The sequence below is a fragment of the Nomascus leucogenys genome, unplaced genomic scaffold (genome assembly GCF_006542625.1).
Source record: "Nomascus leucogenys isolate Asia unplaced genomic scaffold, Asia_NLE_v1 Super-Scaffold_249, whole genome shotgun sequence".
NCBI lineage: Eukaryota > Metazoa > Chordata > Mammalia > Primates > Hylobatidae > Nomascus > Nomascus leucogenys.
In genome coordinates, this window is record NW_022095768.1 from 2,718,661 (window position 1) to 2,737,911 (window position 19,251).

The 19,251-nt window shown below is 43.1% G+C and overlaps 1 protein-coding gene across 5 annotated transcripts in view; it reads right to left on the bottom strand.

Moving 5' to 3' along the window:
• ZNF207 (zinc finger protein 207) overlaps positions 1–15,594 on the bottom strand; it is a 31,791-nt gene extending 16,197 nt beyond the window's left edge. For 3 of the 5 annotated variants that reach the window (XR_004028945.1, XM_030807939.1, XM_030807938.1), the window contains exons 1-8: positions 15,383–15,578; positions 13,766–13,892; positions 7,083–7,221; positions 4,914–5,081; positions 4,711–4,786; positions 4,164–4,211; positions 2,705–2,775; positions 127–284 (exon numbers count right to left, since the gene is read on the bottom strand). Coding sequence is in view for 4 of the 5 variants with exons in the window: in XM_030807939.1 (XP_030663799.1) it covers positions 127–284; positions 2,705–2,775; positions 4,164–4,211; positions 4,711–4,786; positions 4,914–5,081; positions 7,083–7,221; positions 13,766–13,892; positions 15,383–15,423 (828 nt within the window). In the remaining variant the exon portion in view is untranslated. Of the gene's footprint in view, positions 1–126; positions 285–2,704; positions 2,776–4,163; positions 4,212–4,710; positions 4,787–4,913; positions 5,082–7,082; positions 7,222–13,765; positions 13,893–15,382 lie in introns of all 5 variants that reach the window. The other 2 variants (XM_030807937.1, XM_003279374.4) reach the window with 2 other exon arrangements.
• Between the last annotated feature and the right edge of the window lie 3,657 nt (positions 15,595–19,251).

Below are 19,251 nucleotides of genomic sequence, written 5' to 3' on the forward strand. Positions count from 1 at the left end.
AGTATATTTAATATTAAAAATATTGTAAACAAAAAAATTGACTTATGAAAATTTCAAAGACTTCTGTGAACAACTGTACTTTATCTTTAAATATAAGTGCACTCCTTTTCAGGATTTTCACCTTACCTGTCCAGCACTGGGGAAAAGAGGCTTAGTAACTGGAGGCTGTGGAGCAGGTACGGTTGCTGTTGGTGCAGGTGGTCTATTAAGAATACCTGGCGCTGAAACAGCCTGTGCTTGGGTCATTGGAGGAATTCCAGGACGTGGAACAGGTGGGGGCATACCTGCAGAGAAGAAATGTTTGGGGAAATTGAGTCACTGAAAAATTTAGTGTAGGAAAAAACGCTTCTATACTACAAAGTTATTAACAATTAACTGCTCAATGACTCGACTAAATCCAAGGAACTTAGGCATTTGCCCCATGCAACATTCTTACCTCAAATTTTCCCTTCCTTTGTACTGCTTCAGAATTTTACAAAGTGGAAGATAACACTAGACCCTGCTGCATGGGGAAAACATTTGGCAATTATGCTTACTGGTCCTACTGATTTAGCAAACTTCTTGCAATATATAAAAGAATTATTTCAATCATCTACAAGACAGATATTTAAATGCTCCCTGAATCCTAGTGCAAATTACAGTAAAAACTGATGAATCAAATATCATGAACAATAAAAACTTTTCCAAAGTTAAACATATCACTACTACATACTTTAAACTTCCTCAACATGACAAAACTTTTAATGACTTCACATTCTCAAATGAACATCAATTATTATTCTGTATTCTTTTAAATACCTAAATATGTGTCACAACATAATGTATATGGAACTGCCTGGCAATTATTCATAGTTTGTTGATGCTTTATTTTTCCTGTGTCCATTTACATCAACTATCATTTCAGTACTCTAAATATGCTATGGATTGCAAACACACCAACACAAAAAGCAGGCTAGGGCCAGGTGCGGTGGCTCACAACTATAATCCCAGCACTTTGGGAGGCTGAGGCAGATGGATCAGGAGGTCAGGAGTTCGAGACCAGCCTGACCAACACGGTGAAACCCCATCTCTATTAAAAATACAACAATTTGTCGGGTGTGGTGGCACACGCCTATAATCCCAGCTACTCAGGAGGCTGAGGCAGGGGAGAATCGCTTGAACCCAGGAGGCGGATGTTGTGGTGAGCTGAAATCGCACCACTGCTCTCCAGCCTGGGCGACAGACCAAGACTCCATCTCAAAAAAAAAAGAAAAAGAAAAAAAGAAAAAAAAATCTGATAGCCTCGTGTGGCACATCTTGCTGGCCAACCAAATCCCTTTCCTTGTGCTGTATTTCCTGCTTTATAGGCCAAATTCTATATACTTAACTTCCCAGGTTCCCTCACAGCATAATATGTAAGGAGCTAAAGAGCTTCTGGGAAAGTTATTTTGCTTCCAAATAGAAGAAAAAGGAGGCCAAGTGCTGAGGTTCACTCACACCTGTAATCCCAGCACTTCGGGAGGCTGCGGCTGCAGTGAGCTATGATCGTGCCACGGCACATCAGCACGGGTATCAGACCAACACCCTGTCTCCAAAAAAAAAAAAAAAAAAAGAAGAAGAAGAAGAAAAGAAAATGTAGAGTGCACTACAACCGACACCCCTTCTTGTCTGAGCCGTCTCATAACCAAATGACATTTCTGAGGAAAAAAAGCTAAGGTTAGCAAAGTCAAAAAAGCATGGGTTAATAAATATCATTGAGCCACTGAATCTACCACTTTTTTGTTGACTGAGACAATAAATGTCTACACCTTTTAATATAGTTTGTTGGGGACAGGCACAGTGGCTCAAGCCTGTAATCCCAGCACTTTGGGAGGCCAAGGCAGGCGGATAACCTGAGGTCAGGAGTTTGAGACCAGCTGGCCAACATGGCGAAACCCCGTCTCTACTAAAAATACAAAAATGAGCCAGGCGTGGTAGTGGGCGTCTGTACTCCCAGCTACTCGAGAGGCTGAGGCAGGAGAATCACTTGAACCCCAGAAGCAGAGGTTGCAGTGAGCCAAGATCATGCTCCAGCCTGGGTGACAGAGCGAGATTCCATCTCAAAAAAAAAAAAAAAGTTTGTTGGATTTCTCTATTACTTGTCTGAAACATTCCTAACAAATACAAGCGCTCTTAAGTACATGAGATTCAGCACACAGGCCGTGACTCACTTTGGCTGCTTTGAAACCTATCTTAAGTACATGAGATTCAGCACACAGGCCATGACTCACTTTGGCTGCTTTGAAACCTATCATCTATTTCAAACTTCAAGAAAGGGCCAGCCAGGCATGGTGGCTCACGCCTGTAATCCCAGCACTTTGGGAGGCCGAGGCGGGTGGATCACCTGAGGCCAGAAGTTCAAGACCAACCTGGTCAACATGGTGAAACCCCATCTCTGCTAAATACACAAAAATTAGCCAGGTGTGGTGGCAGGCACCTGTAATCCCAGCTACTCAGGAGGCTGAGGCAGAAGAATCGCTTGAACCTGCGAGGCAGAGGTTGCAGTGAGCCGAGATACCTACTAAAATACATTTTTTAAAAAAGGGTCCATATAACACTTCTCACATGAACTTGCAACTTACAAAAATTTTTAAATTTCATTATACCAACGCCCACAGATGTCTAAAAAAACTTAGAAATAAAGCCTGTACATCATATTAAAAGGAAATTGTCTAACATATCATACCTGGTGGCATTCCAGGCATCAGAGGTGGTATTCCTGGTCCAGGTGGCATCATTCCACCCATTGGCATCATTCTATTAGAAAGCAAATTTCAAGAAACAGTAAGTTAATGAACAGCATAAACCATTAAAAAATATTCTGGCTAAAGCCTGAAACAACACTAGATAGAAGACTTGAATCTGACCTCTAATACTGAAATGAATCAAAGCTAAAAGAACACACAACACACTGTAACAATCCTATCAAAATAAACTGTCTAAAACCCAGCAAACTCTTTGGTTTACCAGTAAAAGAAAAAAAAATGTTGACAAAACATTTAAAGTCACTGAGAACAAATATACTGTCAGTATGTACAAGAGGCCTCATCTAAAATATGTGTAATGGGAAAGCAAATTCACCACTTCTTCCATTTGGAAAATATCCACACAGAGTATTAAAGAAAAAGAAGAAATCTCTAGCTCAGAGTTGTGTTGGATTTTCAAAAGAAAAAGATTGAATGAATATACCCTGTGAAATTAGATTTTTTATTTGGCTAAGTGCAGCAGCTCACACCTATAATCCCAGAAGTTTTGAGAGGCCAAGCCTCAAGGACTGCTTGAACCCAGGAGTTCAAGACCAGGCTGGGCAAAAAGTGAGACCGTATCTTTTTAAAAAAGCAAAAATTTTAAACATTAGCTGGGTGCAGTAGTGTGCGCCTGTAGTCCCAGATGGGGGCTGAGGTGGGAGAATCACTTGAGCCCAGGAGGTCAAGGCTGCAGTAAGCTGTGACTGCACCACTGCACTGTAGTCTGGGCGACAGAATAAGAGACCCTGTGTCAAATACATACACACACACACATACTTTTTTTTTTTTTTAGAGAAAGGAAATACTACCACCAAAATTAAAGACACTCAAAAGTAAAACCAGATGGCCTATTTACAATAACTACCTAACACTAAACCATGACTTAAAAACACAACCCACTTATTTTTTTCCCCTAAAAGAGCTCACCTTCAAATATCAGTATCCAATTCACTTAAAAAATGACAAATTGGTCAATTTTCTTTAAAATTTTTTAAATTTTTGTGGGTAAATTCAGTTCTTGATTTAAAATTTTTATCAGAAGATTAACTTCTATTAATAGATTAGAAAATTCCATTACATCCTATAATAATAAAGCATGTAATTTCATAGAATATAGTCTTTCTTAAATACTAACCCTTATTATCAGGTCCCATTACTTTCAATAGTTTGGAGAAAATCACTGCACGTTTGAAGTATGTTTATATGGGTCTATTACTATTTCCTAAAAGATGTTTTATTTTCCTTCTTTAAGAGACCTGCGTTAATTAGCTTGCAAGTTTTAGTGAGGAAGGTTAGAAAATTTCTCAAGTCAAATGAATAGATACCATTAAACACACACATAAAAAAAATGACAGTATGATTATACCTCCTGAATTACATTATGAATGAGATGCTTACATGTTTTCACCGCAAAATGACTGGGTGTATTTTCTCTGATGATGCAATCTGTGAAAATGTATGACAAAATCAAAATCTAACTGTGATTTTCAAAATACAGTGGGAAAGTGTATTGTATACCTCTCACATCCAACAATATTTAAGTAAAAGTGATGGGCACAAGCACCTCATATTCATTTTAGTTTTGATGCTTTGACAAATAAATCATTTACAGTTTCTCTGCTTCTTGTCACAACTACAAAGTGTCACAGATAATTCTGAATCTCAGAAACGCAAATCTATAAATAACCAACTACTTTAATCACAGTAAATGCAATTGAAGTAGATGGTTGCTTACATATACCCTAAAACCCAAAAATCTATTACTCAGATGCAAATTTATATACCTTAAATTTATTGGTTGATCCCTTTATTAGACAAAATTTATAGAGCCCATAACTTCTAGAAGCAAAAAATGGAAAGTAACATTTCATTCATATAACATCCAAATTGAAAAAGATCAATTACTAGGCAAAAGCCTACAACACAATTAAAAGAATTTTCTTACCCAGGTGGCATGCCTGGCATAACTGGTGGCATTCCTGGCATCAGAGGAGGAACACCTGGCATTAATGGAGGTATGCCTACAAGCAAGAATTTCAATCAAAATAATAACAAATATTAAAGAGTTAGAGGAAAGAAAAGTAATACTTGGATACAATATCAATAATGTCCTAAAAATGTTAGATTTTAAGCAATCCGATGTGCTACCTGGAGGCATTCCTGGTGCTCCTGGTACTGGTGGCAGTCCCGGCTGTGCCATTGGGGGAATATAACCTTGTTGAGGTTGAACAGGCTGTGGCTGAAATGAAGTAGAGGCTGCGGAGTCGTCGTCGTCATATTCATCAGAATCATCTTGTTGCTTCTTTTTTTGACTTTCTGTTAAAAAAAAATCTTAATTATTTCCATAGAGTAAAAACTAAGTAAGTTTATTTACAACATTCAATATTTAAAAACACGTATATGGGTAAAATTAGTTCATGAGATTTTTCTTCCCCAAAAATTCAATTAATACTGCTCTATGTTCTTCAAATGTGTTTTCACCCTATATTAAACAAGGTTAACGTTCTTTCCCTGTCCTATAAAAGGTAAAATGATTATCCTAAATCAGTATTTTTTCTTTTACATTTTTAGTAGGGTCTTGCTCTGTAACGCAGGCTGGACAGCAGTAGCACGACTGCAGCTCACTGCACTCTCAAACTCCTGGGCTGAAGTGATCCTCCCGCCTCAGTCTCCCAAGTAGCTGGGACCGCAGACACATGCCACCACACTGGATCTTTTTTTTTTTTTTTTGTAAAGGTGAGGTCTTGAACTTTTGGCCTCAAGTGATCCTACGGCCTCAGCCACGTAAAGCACTGAAATTATAGGAGTCCTTCATTTTCATATGCCTTAACACTTGCTAATTCTATTTGGAATTCAATTATGAATAATAATGTAAGAAAATGGAATGATCCAAATGGTACTGCATATATACAAATCAAGCATGTCTTCAAAAACAGAGCTCAAATTTTAAATTCCGAATAAATCTATCATCTACCATTCAATTTTATCTACCTTATCTATCAAGTGATCAATCACTCGATTTATCTAGATAAGATCTCACTCTGTTGCCCAGACTGGAATGAAGAATTCACAGCTCACTGAAGCCTCAACCCCCTGGGCTCAAGAGATCCTCCTACCTCAGCTGAGACTATAGGCATGTGCCACCACGCCCAGGTAATTTTTGTATTTTTTTGTAAAGACAGGGTGTCTTTCTCTATTGCCTAGGTTGGTCTCCCAATTTCTGGGCTCAAGCAATCTTCCTGCACTGCCTGCCCATAGTGCTGGGACTACAGGTGTGAGCCACTGCAACTACCCTACCATTAAATTTATAATTGAAAATACTAACTCTGGGCTTAAGTGAGGCTGAAAAAAGAATATTACCACAAGGGGAGAGAGATGGTGGCTCACACCTGTAATCTCAGCACTTTGGGAGACCTCGGCGGGTAGACTGCTTGAGGTCAGGAGTTTGAGACCAGCCTGACCAACATGGTGAAACCCCGTTTCTACTAAAAAATATAAAAACTAGGCCAGGTGTGGTGCCTCACGTCTCCAATCCCAGCACTTTGGGAGGCCGAGGCGGGCAGATCACGAGGTCAGAAGTTCAAGACCAGCCTGACCAACATGGTGAAACCCCGTCTCTACTAAAAACACAAAAATTAGCCAGGTGTGGTGGCGCACACCTCTAATTCCAGCTACTCCGAAGGCTGAGGCAGGAGAATCGCTTGAACCTGCGAAGCGGAGGTTGTGGTGAGCCAAGATCGCACCACTGCACTCCAGCCTGGGCAACAGAGTGAGACTCCATCTCAAAACAAAAACAAAAACAAACAAAAATCAGCTGGGTGTGGTGGCACACACCTGTAGTCCCAGCTACTCAGGTGGCTGAGGCACAAGAATCACTTAAGGCTGGGCATGGTGGCTTGCGCCTGTAATCCCAGCATTTTGGGAGGCCGAAGTGGGCAAATCACAACTTAGGGTCTGGAGTTTGAGACCAGCCTGGCCAACATGGTAAAACCCTGTATCTAAAAACACAAAAACTAGCCAGGCGTGGTGGTGCATGCCTGTAGTGCCAGCTACTCAGGAGGCCAAGGCAAGAGAATCGCTTGAACCTGGGAGGCAGAGGTTGCAGTGCAGTGAGCCGAGATCATGCTACTGCACTCTAGCCTGGCAACAGAGCAAGACTCCACCTCAAAAAAAGAAAAAAACAAACCAACAATCACTTAAACCCCGGAGGCAGAAGATGCAGAGAGCCGAGATCACACCACTGTACTCCAGCCTCGGCTAGACAGAGTAAGCCTCTGTCTCAATAAAAATAAAAATAAAACTTATCCCAATATTTACCTTGTGTTTTCTGTTCAAGAAGTCGTCGTCTTTCATCCATGTCTTTTTCTGGAATACCTTCCATACCATATATTTCCAATTCTATGTCTGTTCTTCCAGGTATTGCATTTGGTACGGCATCTATTGTTTCTTTATGTACCTAACAACAACAATTTCCATTAGATAAAAGTCTTTTTTGAGAATAATTCCAAGCTAATCAAAGACTGCTTAGTATAAAGAATAAATGTTCTATAGGGAGGCCATGTAGAGCCAACTCCCAGTTTTGCCATTCACTAGTTCTGTGACATTAAGCATGTCAGTGGACTTCTAAGCCTCAGTTTATTTCACCTACAATAATAGCTAATTTCTAGAGTTGTTTTTAGGATTAAATATTGTATATAAAAAACACTTGACAAGATGTCTAACACACAGTAAGCATTCAATAAACATTCTTTTACCAAATAATCTTGATTACTTCAATAATTAGCAGTAACTAGTAGTCCTATCCATATCAGGGATGTTTCAAGCGTGAATTAAGTAAAGATTATGAAACAGCCTCATATTAAGAATTAGAAATAGGCTGGGTGCGGTGGCTCACGCTTGTAATCCCAGCACTTTGGGAGGCCGAGGCGGGCAGATCACAAGGTCAGGAGATCAAGACCACGGTGAAACCCCGTCTCTACTAAAAATACAAAAAAATTAGCCGGGCGTGGTGGCGGGCGCCTGTAGTCCCAACTACTCGGAGAGGCTGAGGCAGGAGAATGACGTGAACCCAGGAGGCGGAGCTTGCAGTGAGCTGAGATTGTGCCACTGCACTCCAGCCTGGGTGACAGAGCAAGACAAAAAAAAAAAAAAAAAGAATTAGAATATAGCCAAGCGAGGTGGCTCACATCTGTAATCCCAGCACTTGGAGGCCGAGACAGGTGGATCGCCTGAGGTCAGGTCAGGAGTTTGAGACCAGCCTGGCCAACATGGCAAAACCCTGTCCCAACTAAAAATACAAAAATTAGCTGGGTGTGGTGGGGGCTGCCTGTAATCCCAGCTACTGGGGAGGCTGAGGAGGGAGAATCACTTGAAGTGAGCAGAGGTCGCACCACTGCAATCCAGCCTGCGCGAGAGGCAGAGTCCCTCAAAAAAAAAAAAAAAAAAAAAAAAAAAAAAAAAAAAAAAAAAAAAAAAAAAATTCGCGGGGCGTGGTGGTGCACACCCGTAATCCCAGCCTGTCTGAGGCATGAGAATCACTTGAACCTGGGAGGCAGAGGTTGCAGTGAGCACTCCAGCCTGGGCCGATACCGCGAGACTGTCTCCAAAAAAAATAAATAAAAAAAAAATGAAAAGTCAGGTGCGGTGGCTCATGGCTATAATCCCAGCACTTTGGGAGGCTGAGGCAGGCGGCTCACGAGGTCAAGAGTTTGAGACCAGCCTGACCAACATGGTGAAATCTCATCTCTACTAAAAATACAAAAATTAGCTGGGCATGGTGGTACGTGCCTGTAATCCCAGCTACTCAGGAGGCCGAGGCAGAAGAATCGCTTGAACATGGGAGGCAGAGGTTACAGTGAGCTGAGACTGTGCCACGGCACTCTAGCCTGGGCAAGAGAGCGAGATTTTGTCTCAAAAAAAAAAAAATAATAATAATAATAATTAGAATAGCAAATTTTCTAAGTATAGATGTTGAGACAAGCCTCAGGTTACAAACTAGAAAAGTTACATTTACAAGCAGTATCACTTGTATCTAATGAGTTAGGTGAGGCATTTTATTTTACTTTTTTTTTTTTTTTTTTAAGACAGGGTCTCACTCTGCCACCCAGGCAGGAGTACAGTGGCATTATCTCAGTTCACTGGAACCTCTGCCTCCCAAGCTCAAGCCACCCTCCCACCTCAGCCTCCCAAGTAACTGGGACTACAGGTGTGCGCCACCATGCCTGGCTAATTTTTGTATTTTCTGTGGCGAGGGGGTTTTGTTATGTTCCCCAGGCTGGTCTCAAACTCCTGAACTCAAGGGATCCACCTGCCTCAGTGTCCTCAAGTGCTGGGTTACGGAGGTGAGCCACCATGCCCAGCCCTGAGGCACTTTAACATGTTTATTGCAACACACTGAAAATCTGGGATTTTTTTTCATTATGTTGTTTTGCTACATAAGTGCTTCTAATCTTCAGATCTGGATAACTTTTGCCAATAATGTAATATCCCTGCCAGTCTTGGTTTCTTCAGCAAGCCATTTTGCTGAAGTAGATGTCAAAGTATTTTGCCTAGACTATCAAGCCTTTCTGGAAATGCTAATGCATGCTCAAGTTTGAGAAACACTCATTTAGGCTAATGACTTAGATATATTTGCCCAAATACTCATTTTTTCTTTCCTCCTAAGACATTTTCATGTATGAACAGAAAAGTAACTACAAAAAGCTAAGTATTTTCTTCTTAGCAATGTATCTCACTTAAAGATTTGAAACTGCGGCATGCAAATCAAACTCAGAAATTATCTTAATATCTGATTGTTAAAAGCTGTTCCTTATGTTGCAATTAAAACATTTATGGATAAAGCAGCTTAACAAGTGACTTAATTGCCCTGTTTCCCAATATTTTGCTATTCTTTAATAAATGCAACAGGCATTCTATAAACAATGACATTCACATACACACTAATCTTCACTACATTTATGAGAAGGGCAACAATTAATTTAAAGGTGTACCTATTATGGTACAGCCAGAATTAGATTTCTTGGGACCTTGCCAAGCAAAGTCATAGGGTCTTGGTTGAAAAGACAGGAGCAAGCATTGATGAGGAACTGCAGGGAACCACCTAACTTACTAATAATGTCTTAGGGTTTATCATCTATAAAATTGGTATGATTTAACTGCCAGGCCTATCTCACAGGTTGCTGTGAAAATAGGACTAAATAAAGGCACTTAGACAATTAATAATGTTACTAAGTTTCTCAACTAACCTCCTTGCAGTTTCCAATCCACTTCTCTGCTCTTCATAAAGTGCAACTCCCTAAGAGTGCCTCCGCTTCCTCTCCCTTTGTCTCTTCAAAGCACCGTAATCACACTTCACCCTCACCACTCTTGGCAATCGCTCTTTGTCACATCACCAATGACCTTATTAACCCAGTCTCAGTCCTCTTACTGAACCAGCATTTGACTCAGTTAAATAACTCACTCCTTGAAACACATCATTGACTTCCAGGGCACTACTCTTGGTTTTTCTACCTTTCAATCTCCTTGGATGATTCCTTTTAATCTCCTGACCTTCAAATGTTGGAAGTGGCCCAGAGCAGAGAGCACCTAATTTCCATCCACGCTATAGTACTTAAAAAGGACATCTAGTAGCACAGCTTAAACTATCCACCCTTACATTATATGCTTCCAAATTTCTATCTCCTGTTTTAATTTCTATGAACTCCTGACTTGTACATCAAACTGCTTAGGTAACCTTTTCATCTGGATATTTAATAGACCTCAAACATACCTACACTCAAAATTAACAGAGGACTCCCTTATTCTCATTCTTAAGCCTATTATCCCTGTAGCTTTTCACATCTCGGTATATGCTCGGATAAAACATTTTTGAGACGGGGTTTCACTCTTGTAACCCAAGTTGGAGCCGAGTAGTGCTATCATGGCTCACTGCAGTTTTGTCCTCCCCAGCTCAAGTGATCCTCCTGCCTCAGCCTCCCAAGTAGCTGGGACACAGGCACATGCCGCCATGCCCAACTTTGCATTTTTTGTAGAGACAGGGTCTCATTACATTGCCCAGGCTAGTCTCGAACTATTAGGATCAAGTGATTAGTCCATCTTGGCCTGCCAAAGTGCTGATTACAGGCGTGAGCCACTGCACCTAGCCAGACCATCTTGAGATCAACATCTTGAGACCACCCTCAACTCCTCACTTTTTCTTATATCCCATATCTAACCTATCAAACTCTGGTCTCTGTCACCATCTCCTCTTGTCTGGAATATTCCAAGTCTTCTAAACTGGTCTCACTGTACTCTGCACTTTACTTTCAACCCTGCAGCCAGAAAAATCCTTTTAAAAAGTCTTACAGGCTGGGCACGGTGGCTCATGCCTGTAATCCCAGCACTTTGGGAGGCCAAGGAAGGTGGATGAGGAGGTCAGGAGTTCAAGACCAGCCTGGCCAAGATGGTGAAACCCCATTTCTACTAAAAATACAAAACAATTAGCCAGGCACAATGGCAGGCATCTGTAATCCCAGCTACTCGGGAGGCTGAGGCAGAATTGCTTGAACCCAGAGAGCAGAGGCTGCAGTGAGCCAAGATCGCGCCCACTGTACTCTAGCCTGGGCGAAAGAGACTCCGTCTCAAGAAAAAAAAAAAAAAAAAAGTCTAACAGAGGCCAGCTGCAGTGACTTATGCCTGTAATCCCAGCACTTTGGGAGGCCAAAGTGGACGGGATCACTTGAGGCCAGGAGTTCAAGACCAGCCTGGCCAACGTGGTGAAACCCATCACTACTAAAAATACAACTCAGGCAGGCACGGTGGTGCACACCTGTAATCCTAGCTACTCAGAAGGCTGATGCACGAGAATCACTTAAGCCCAGGAGGCGGAGGCTGCAGTGAGCACAAGACAAAAGTAAAACTCCCTTTCAAAAAAAAAAAGGTGACAGAGCATAGCATACATCTCTATTTAAACCCCCATTTCATTCAGAATTAAAGAAAATGGCTGGGCTCAGTGGCTCACAACTGTAATTCCAGCACTTTGGGAGGCCAAGTGGGAGAATCGATTGATCCCGGGAGTTGGGAGACCAGCCTGTGCAACACAGTGAGACCCTGTCTCTACAAAAATAAAACTTTAAAAATAGCCGGGTATGGTGGCACACAACTGTTGTCCCAGGTACTCAGGAGGCTAAGGTGGAAGGATCATTTGAGTAAGGGAGTTCAAAGTTGAGTTGCAGTGAGCTACGATCTGCACTCCAGCCTGGACAACAGAGTGAGACCCTGTCAATCAATCAAAATAAAATGTTCTTACCCACATAACCCAATATAATAGTTAGCTATGTGACAGAGAAACTGAGCATTTAGATATTTATATAATTTTAAATAGTCACATGTAACTAATGGCTGCAACAGTGAACAGCTGTGGGTCTAACATGTAGTAGGTTCTCTAACACTTTTTTTTTTTTTTTTTTTGAGACAGAGTCTCTGTCACCCAGGCTGGAGTGCAGTGGCACAAACTCAGCTCACTGCAACCTCTGCCTCCACGGTTCAAATGATTCTCTTGCCTCAGTCTCCCCAGTAGCCGGGATTACAGGCGCATGCCAACACACCCTGCTAATTTTTGTATCTTTAGTAGAAAAGGGGTTTCACCATGTTGGTCAGGCTGTCTTGAACTCCGGACCTTGTGATCCACCCACCTTGGCCTCCCAAAGTGCTGGGATTAGAGGCGTGAGCCACCACGCCCCACCAAAACCTAGAAATTATATATATATATATATATTTTTTTTTTTTTTTTTTTTTTTTGAGACGGAGTCTCGCTCTGTCACCCAGGCTGGAGTGCAGTGGCACAATCTCGGCTCACTGCAAGCTCCGCCTCCCGGGTTCACGCCATTCTCCTGCCTCAGCCTCTCCCAGTAGCTGGGACTACAGGCGCCAGCCACCACGTCGGGCTAATTTTTTGTATTTTTAGTAGAGATCACGATCTCCTGACCTCGTGATCCGCCCGCCTCGGCCTCCCAAAGTGCTGGGATTACAAGCGTGAGCCACCGCACCCGGCCCTAGAAATTATTAAATGAAATACAATTCTGGGCTGGCACAATGGCTCATGCCCATAATCCCAAGGCTTTGGGAGAACGAGGCAGGAAGATGGCTAGAACCCAGGAATATGAGGCTGCAGTGAGCCATAACCATGTCACTGCAATCCAGCCTGGGCCACAGAGCAAGGCCATCTCTTAAAAACAAAAGCAAAAAGTACAATGCTGCCATTCCAAAAGAAGTCCAATAAATAAAGTGCTGAAATTAGCCTAGCCCCAAGCTACAGATAATAACAAATCCTTCAATGGCAGTAAGTAATGACTGCTAACTAAGTATTAATTCTTATGGCCAGACCACCTACAAAATCTAAATCGCTGATCCTTGTTCTCTGCTCCAAGTACTCAGGAAATATTTTGTGATTTCGATCTGTTACCAATCTAACCTAGTAAGGTACTATCAAACTAAATACAAATACAAACCCTCTTTAAACAGAAAAAGCCAGTTTTGTTTATTGTCTTGATGGCTATCGAACAAATTTGTTTTTTTTTAAGGCTGACTGGCTATCTTTTGCAGCAAGTAAATGAACAACAACAAAAAAAACTACAGTTGTCAGAGAAATAAATGATTATTCTTTCCGCCAGGCGCGGTGGCTCATGCCTGTAATCCCAGCACTCTGGGAGGCCCAGGTGGGTGGATCACCTGAGGTCAGGAGTTCGAGACCAGCCTGGCCAACATGGTGAAATCCCAGTCTCTACTAAAAATACAAAAAATTAGCCGGGCATGGTGGCGGCCGCCTGTAGTCCCAGCTACTCGGGAGGCTGAGGCAGAAGAATAGCTTGAACCCGAGAGGCAGAGGTTGCACTGGGCCGAGATTGCACCATTGCACTCCAGCCTGGGCGACAAGACCGAAACTGAAAAAAATAAAAAAGATTATTCTTTCAAGTTGTTTCCAAATCACAAGCGGACAATAAATACAAAAGAAAAATCCTTACCTGCATGCAATGAATAGCTAAGCCAGGTCCTGTATACAATTTCTTGTGACATATATGGCATTTAAAATGCTTTGCTTTTTGGTGCTGAATAAGGATCTTCTCATCATCAAAATCTCTATTACAATACCTGATCAATACTGTTAAGGCACAAAAACAGCCTAATGATGACACTGCCTATAATAAAAACATGGATAACATTACAATATGGGAACAGCTAAAACCAAAATGGTACTGTATAGAAACTCTGCTTTTTATATTTATTACACAATTAGGGACTACACTTGCCATGTTATTTCAGTATTTTCAATTTCCTAGAAGCCCAGCTCTCTTCACCACCCCAAAAAACACATCTCAGTAATCAGCAATACACTTTGTCAAATTCCTATGTTTAACAGAGATGTCGGTGAAACTTTTGTTGTAAGTATTTCAACATTTATAAACGCACCCTGAGGACGGGAAAGAGTTAAGAAATCCCCAAGGTTCTGTCAAGACAATTACTTCACTAGATATGAAGACGATAGCAATAACTGGATTAGGAATTTAGCAATATTTAGAATCTAAGATTAACTATATGGTGAACAATAATCACATAATTTCGAATGAACAATCCATAAAGTTGTTTCCAATTCCGTATGAATTTATGTTGCCAAGCAATGTATTTAAATTCACGGATCAATAAAATCAATAAAACAGAATTCTTACTAAATCAATAAAACAGAATTCTTACCTCACTACTCAGATTTTCCTAAAATCACACTACAAAATTCGTAACCGTATTTAAGCTATTTTTAAAACTGTTACATAAATAAACGCAGTACTGCAACAAGCCGCCTTTACGTACAAAACAGTAAATAAAATCAATTTTAATGTAAAGAATATTAACGCTTCCGGAAAAAGCATTAAATAATACCACACTGTAGTAAGAGTTTTCCTTTCTAATAAGATAGGCACTTTTTAGTCCTACAAAGTTGGGTAACAGAAACTCCACCCTGTGAGAACGCTTCCTGAAGATTAAGGCGCCTCTGGGTGAGACACGGAAGCTAGTTCTCCTCCCGCCCCGAAAAGAAAAAAAAAAAAAAAAAAAAAAGGTTCGAAACCGGGGTTGACTAACTTGGTTCTTTACTAAACCGCCAATTCGAAAAAATAAACACAAAACACACATAAAGTAAATAAAAACAGATAAAGTGGGTGACAGACTGGGAAGCTGTCCCCAACCCTCCATGAAAGTAATAAGCCTATCGCACTCGAAGAAAAGTCCCTTTGTTGAATCGTCACCAAAACAACGGAATGTGGCTGAACAGTCCCTACGGGACACTGTCCATGGCGGAGGGGTCCAGGCCGCCTCCCAGAGTCCAAAATTCGCACCAAACAAGATCCTCCTGAGTCACAGAGTCACACGACCCACAACTGCAAGAGCCTATCGACCTCGGAACTCCGTCGACCTCGGAACCCCATTTTCCTAGAAGCCTTCCCAAGTCCAATCCCAGCCACCAGGCCACCCACGCAGACGCCTAAATACAAACGCTCCACGCCGTAAGCCAAATCCAGGCCTCCCAGTCCCAGGCCCCACCAACCGGCAACCTAACGCGACCTCGACTTCAAACCGACAAAGGATACCAGCACCACGGCTTCAGCTGCTTCTTCTTCTTGCGACCCATAACTGTGTTCTACCGGCACAGTAAAAGGGAGGAGAAAAGAAACAGGAGACACGAGGCGAAAAATCCCTCACTTCCCCGACCCAACGGCTACCACCACGTCCCACAGGAAGCAGACACAAAATGGCCGACGGCCTCGTTCCCTGCTCCGCCTCCCGTCAGGCACTGCGGTAGGAGGCGGAGCCAAGAAGGGGAGGGTCACATGACGCAGACCTCCGCCCTGAGTGGGTGGGACTAAGAGGCGCGAAGAGGTGGCAGCCATCTTGTCCGTTTGAGAGTCTTTCGCTTTCGCTGGCTGTGCTTGCGGAGCAGTTTGGGTTTCTTTTGAAAAGGAGCTGGAGCCCCTAGGTACGCGAAGGGGCATGCGGAGGGAAAACAGAAAACAAAGAAACGGAAAAGATTGCCAGTGCAGTTAGGGCCGATCACAAATAAAGATAGAGACAGCGCCCAATTTTAATTTTGTTTCAATTGAACAGTAAATGTTGATTATGTGCCTATTAAATGCTAAACCAAAGAAGTTAGTCTCTGCAACTCGCAGATTGGTGACAGACGAGTACACAACGCAGAGTCCTCAATGCGGCGTTGGGGGATATGCGAAGTGCTGTAGGACCTCAGAGAGCGGGAGTCCTAGGGCGGCCGTAGTGGTAGTGGTCGTTGGGTTGTCAAGAAAGGTTTTGTTTTTGTTTGTTTTGTTTTATTTTTCTGAGACCAAGTCTCGCTCTGTCGCCCAGGCTGGAGTGCAGCGGCACGATCGTTGCTCACTGCAACCTCCGTCTCCCGGGTTCAAGCGATTCTCCTGCCTCAGCCTCCTGAGTAGTTGGGACTGCAGGCCCGCGCCACCAAGCCCTGCTAATTTTTGTATTTTTAGTAGAATGGGGTTTCACCATGTTAGCGAGGCTGGTCTCGAACTCCTGGGCTCAAGTGATCCGCCCGCCTCCGCCTCTCAAAGTGCTGGATTGCAGGCTTGAGCCGCTGCGCCCGACACAAGAAAGGTTTCTTGAGGAGTCACCGGGAGCAAGCAAGGTAAAGGAAAGGGTATCTTAGTAAGGGAGCAAAGAGTTTAAGTCTTTGAGGTTGGGCGATTAGCACGTGAAAAACTAATCGTGGTAAGACTGGAGCTGATAGCCGGGCGCGGTGGCTCACGCCAGTAATCCCAACACTATGGGCCACGGCCGAGGCAGGCGGATCACTTGAGGTCAGGAGTTCGAGACCAGCCTGGCTGACATGGTGAAACCCTGTCTCTACTAAAAATACAAAAATTAGCCGGGCGTAGTGGCAGGCGCCTGTAACCTCAGCTACTCGGGAGAATGAGGCAGGAGAATCACTTGGACCTGGGAGGTAAAGGTTGCAGTGAGCCGAGATCTCGCCATTGCATTCCAGCCTGGGTGGCAGAGTGAGACTCTGTCTCAAAAAAAAAGACTGGAGCTGTCAGTGAAGGTGCTGGTCACAAGAGATAATCCTAGGGAGGCTAGCAAAGGCAGGTTCTGGCGAACCCTAGAAGCATTCTCAGAAGTTGGATTTCATGCCGAAGTCTCTGAGAAGGCACAGAGTGGTTCTAAGAGGGCAACCGGAGGATCATGCAAGTGAGAGGTGGTTAAAAGCCCAGTGCTTGGGTTCATGGTCCACCAGTGCCACTGCCTAGCTGCCTGATTTTGGGCAAGGCACTTAAACTTCATCTGGCTGCACTTAGAACAGAGCTTAGCATATAGTAATAGCTAGTAATGTAAATTATGTGTTACTATTAAAAGCAAAAAATAATAGCAGACATCCATGGAGCACCTACCGTGTGCCAAGCATTGTAGTAAGTTTTAACATTATTTGTCTCAGCCTCTGGGGTATGAGCCATTTTCGTCAACTTGTTAATAGAGATGAGATAAAAGAGACTTAAGAGAGCTGGAATAATTTGCCCAAAAACACAAAGCATGTGTGGAGCTGAATTAAATTTGAATTTTAAAGGATCGGTTTAGACTGGGCGCAGTGGCTCACACCCGTAATCCCAGCACTTTGGGAGGCTGAGGCGGGTGGATCACCTGAGATCAGGAGTTCAAAACCAGCCTCGTCAACATGGTGAAACCTGGTCTTTACTAAAAATACCAAAAAAAAAAAAATTAGCCAGGCGTGGTGGGGCACGCCTGTAATCCCAGCTACTCCGGAGGCTGAGGCAGGAGAATCTCTTGAACCCGGGAGGTGGAGGCTGCAGTGAGCCGAGATCACTCTGCTGCACTCCAGCCTGGGCGGCAGAGCAAGACTCTGTCTCAAAAAGAAAAAAAAAAAAAAAAAAAGAAGTTCAGGCTGGGTGCAGTTGCTCAAGCCTGTAATCGCTGTGCTTTGGGAGACCGAGGCAGGAGGGTGGCTTGAGGCCAGGAGTGTGAGACCAACCTGGGCACCATAGTGAGACCATCTCTATGAAAAAATAAATTAAAAAATGAAAAAGTTTAAAACCATATTGCAGTGTGCTGAATATCCCCCCCAACTGCTTGAAACATAATCACCAATGTGATAGCATTAAGTGGTAGGACCTTTACCAGGTGATTAAATCATGAGTAAACGGGGCGGGGGCGGGGGGGGAGATTAGTGATTTTATTAAAGTGCTGGAAGGAACTAAACTCTACTCTCTCTTGCCTTCAACCAAATGAGGATGCAGCAAGAATGCCCTCATCAGACACGGAGTATTAGTGCCTTGATCTTGGATTTCCAAATTTCCAGACTATAAGAAAATAAAATTCACTGGGTGTGGTGGTGGCTCACCCCTGTAATCCCAACACTTTGGGAGGCTGAGGTGGGTGGATCACCTGAGGTCAGGAGTTCGAGACCAGCGTGGCCAACATGATGAAACCCTGTCTCTACTAAAAAATACAAAAAAAATAGCTGGATATGGTGGCAGGTGCCTGTAATCCCAGCTACTCTGAAGGCTGAGGCAGGAGAATGACTTGAACCGAGGAGGCAGAGGTTGTAGTGAGCCGAGATCGCACCGTTGCACTCCAGCCTGTGCAATAAGAGCAAAACTCCATCTCGGGATAAAAAAAAGAAAGAAAATAAAATTCTGGCCAGGTGTGGTGGCTCATGCCTGTAATCCCAGCACTTTGGGAGGCCGAGGTGGGTTGATCACCTGAGATCAAGAGTTCGAGACCAGCCTTGCCAACATGGCAAAATCCTGTCTCTACTAAAAATACAAAAATTAGATGGGCATTGTGGTGGGTGCCTGTAATCCCAGCTACTCAGGAGGCTGAGGCAGGAGAACCCGGGCTGAGGCTTGAACCTGGCAGGTAGAGGTTGCAGTGAGCTGAGATTGTGCCACTGTACTCCAGCCTTGGCGTCAGAGTGAGACTCCATCCCCCCAAAAAAAAAAAGAAAGAAATACAATTCTGTTATTCATAAATTCTCCAGTCTGTGGTGTTTGTTGCAGCACCACAAACAGATTAAAACACTTTTACTATGAAAGCAATAAAATATTGCTGTTAGTTGGGAGGCTTAGGCAGGAGGATCACCTGAGGTGAAGAGATTGAGACCATCCTGGCCAACATGGTGAAACCCTGTCTCTGCTAAAAATACAAAAATTAGCTGGGCCTAGTGGTGTGTGCCTGTAGTTCCAGCTACTCAGGAAGCTGAGGCAGGAGAATCGCTTGAACCTGGGAGGCAGAGGTTGCAGTGAGCCGAGATCGTGCCACTGCACTCCAGCCTGACAACAGAGCGAGACTCCGTCTCAAAAAAAAAAAAAAAAAAAAAAAAAATTCCTGTTAGAAATTAAAGAAGGCCTGGTGCGCTAGCTCATTCCTGTAATCCCAGCACCTTGGAAGGCTGAGGTGGGAGAATCACTTGAAGCCCGAAGTT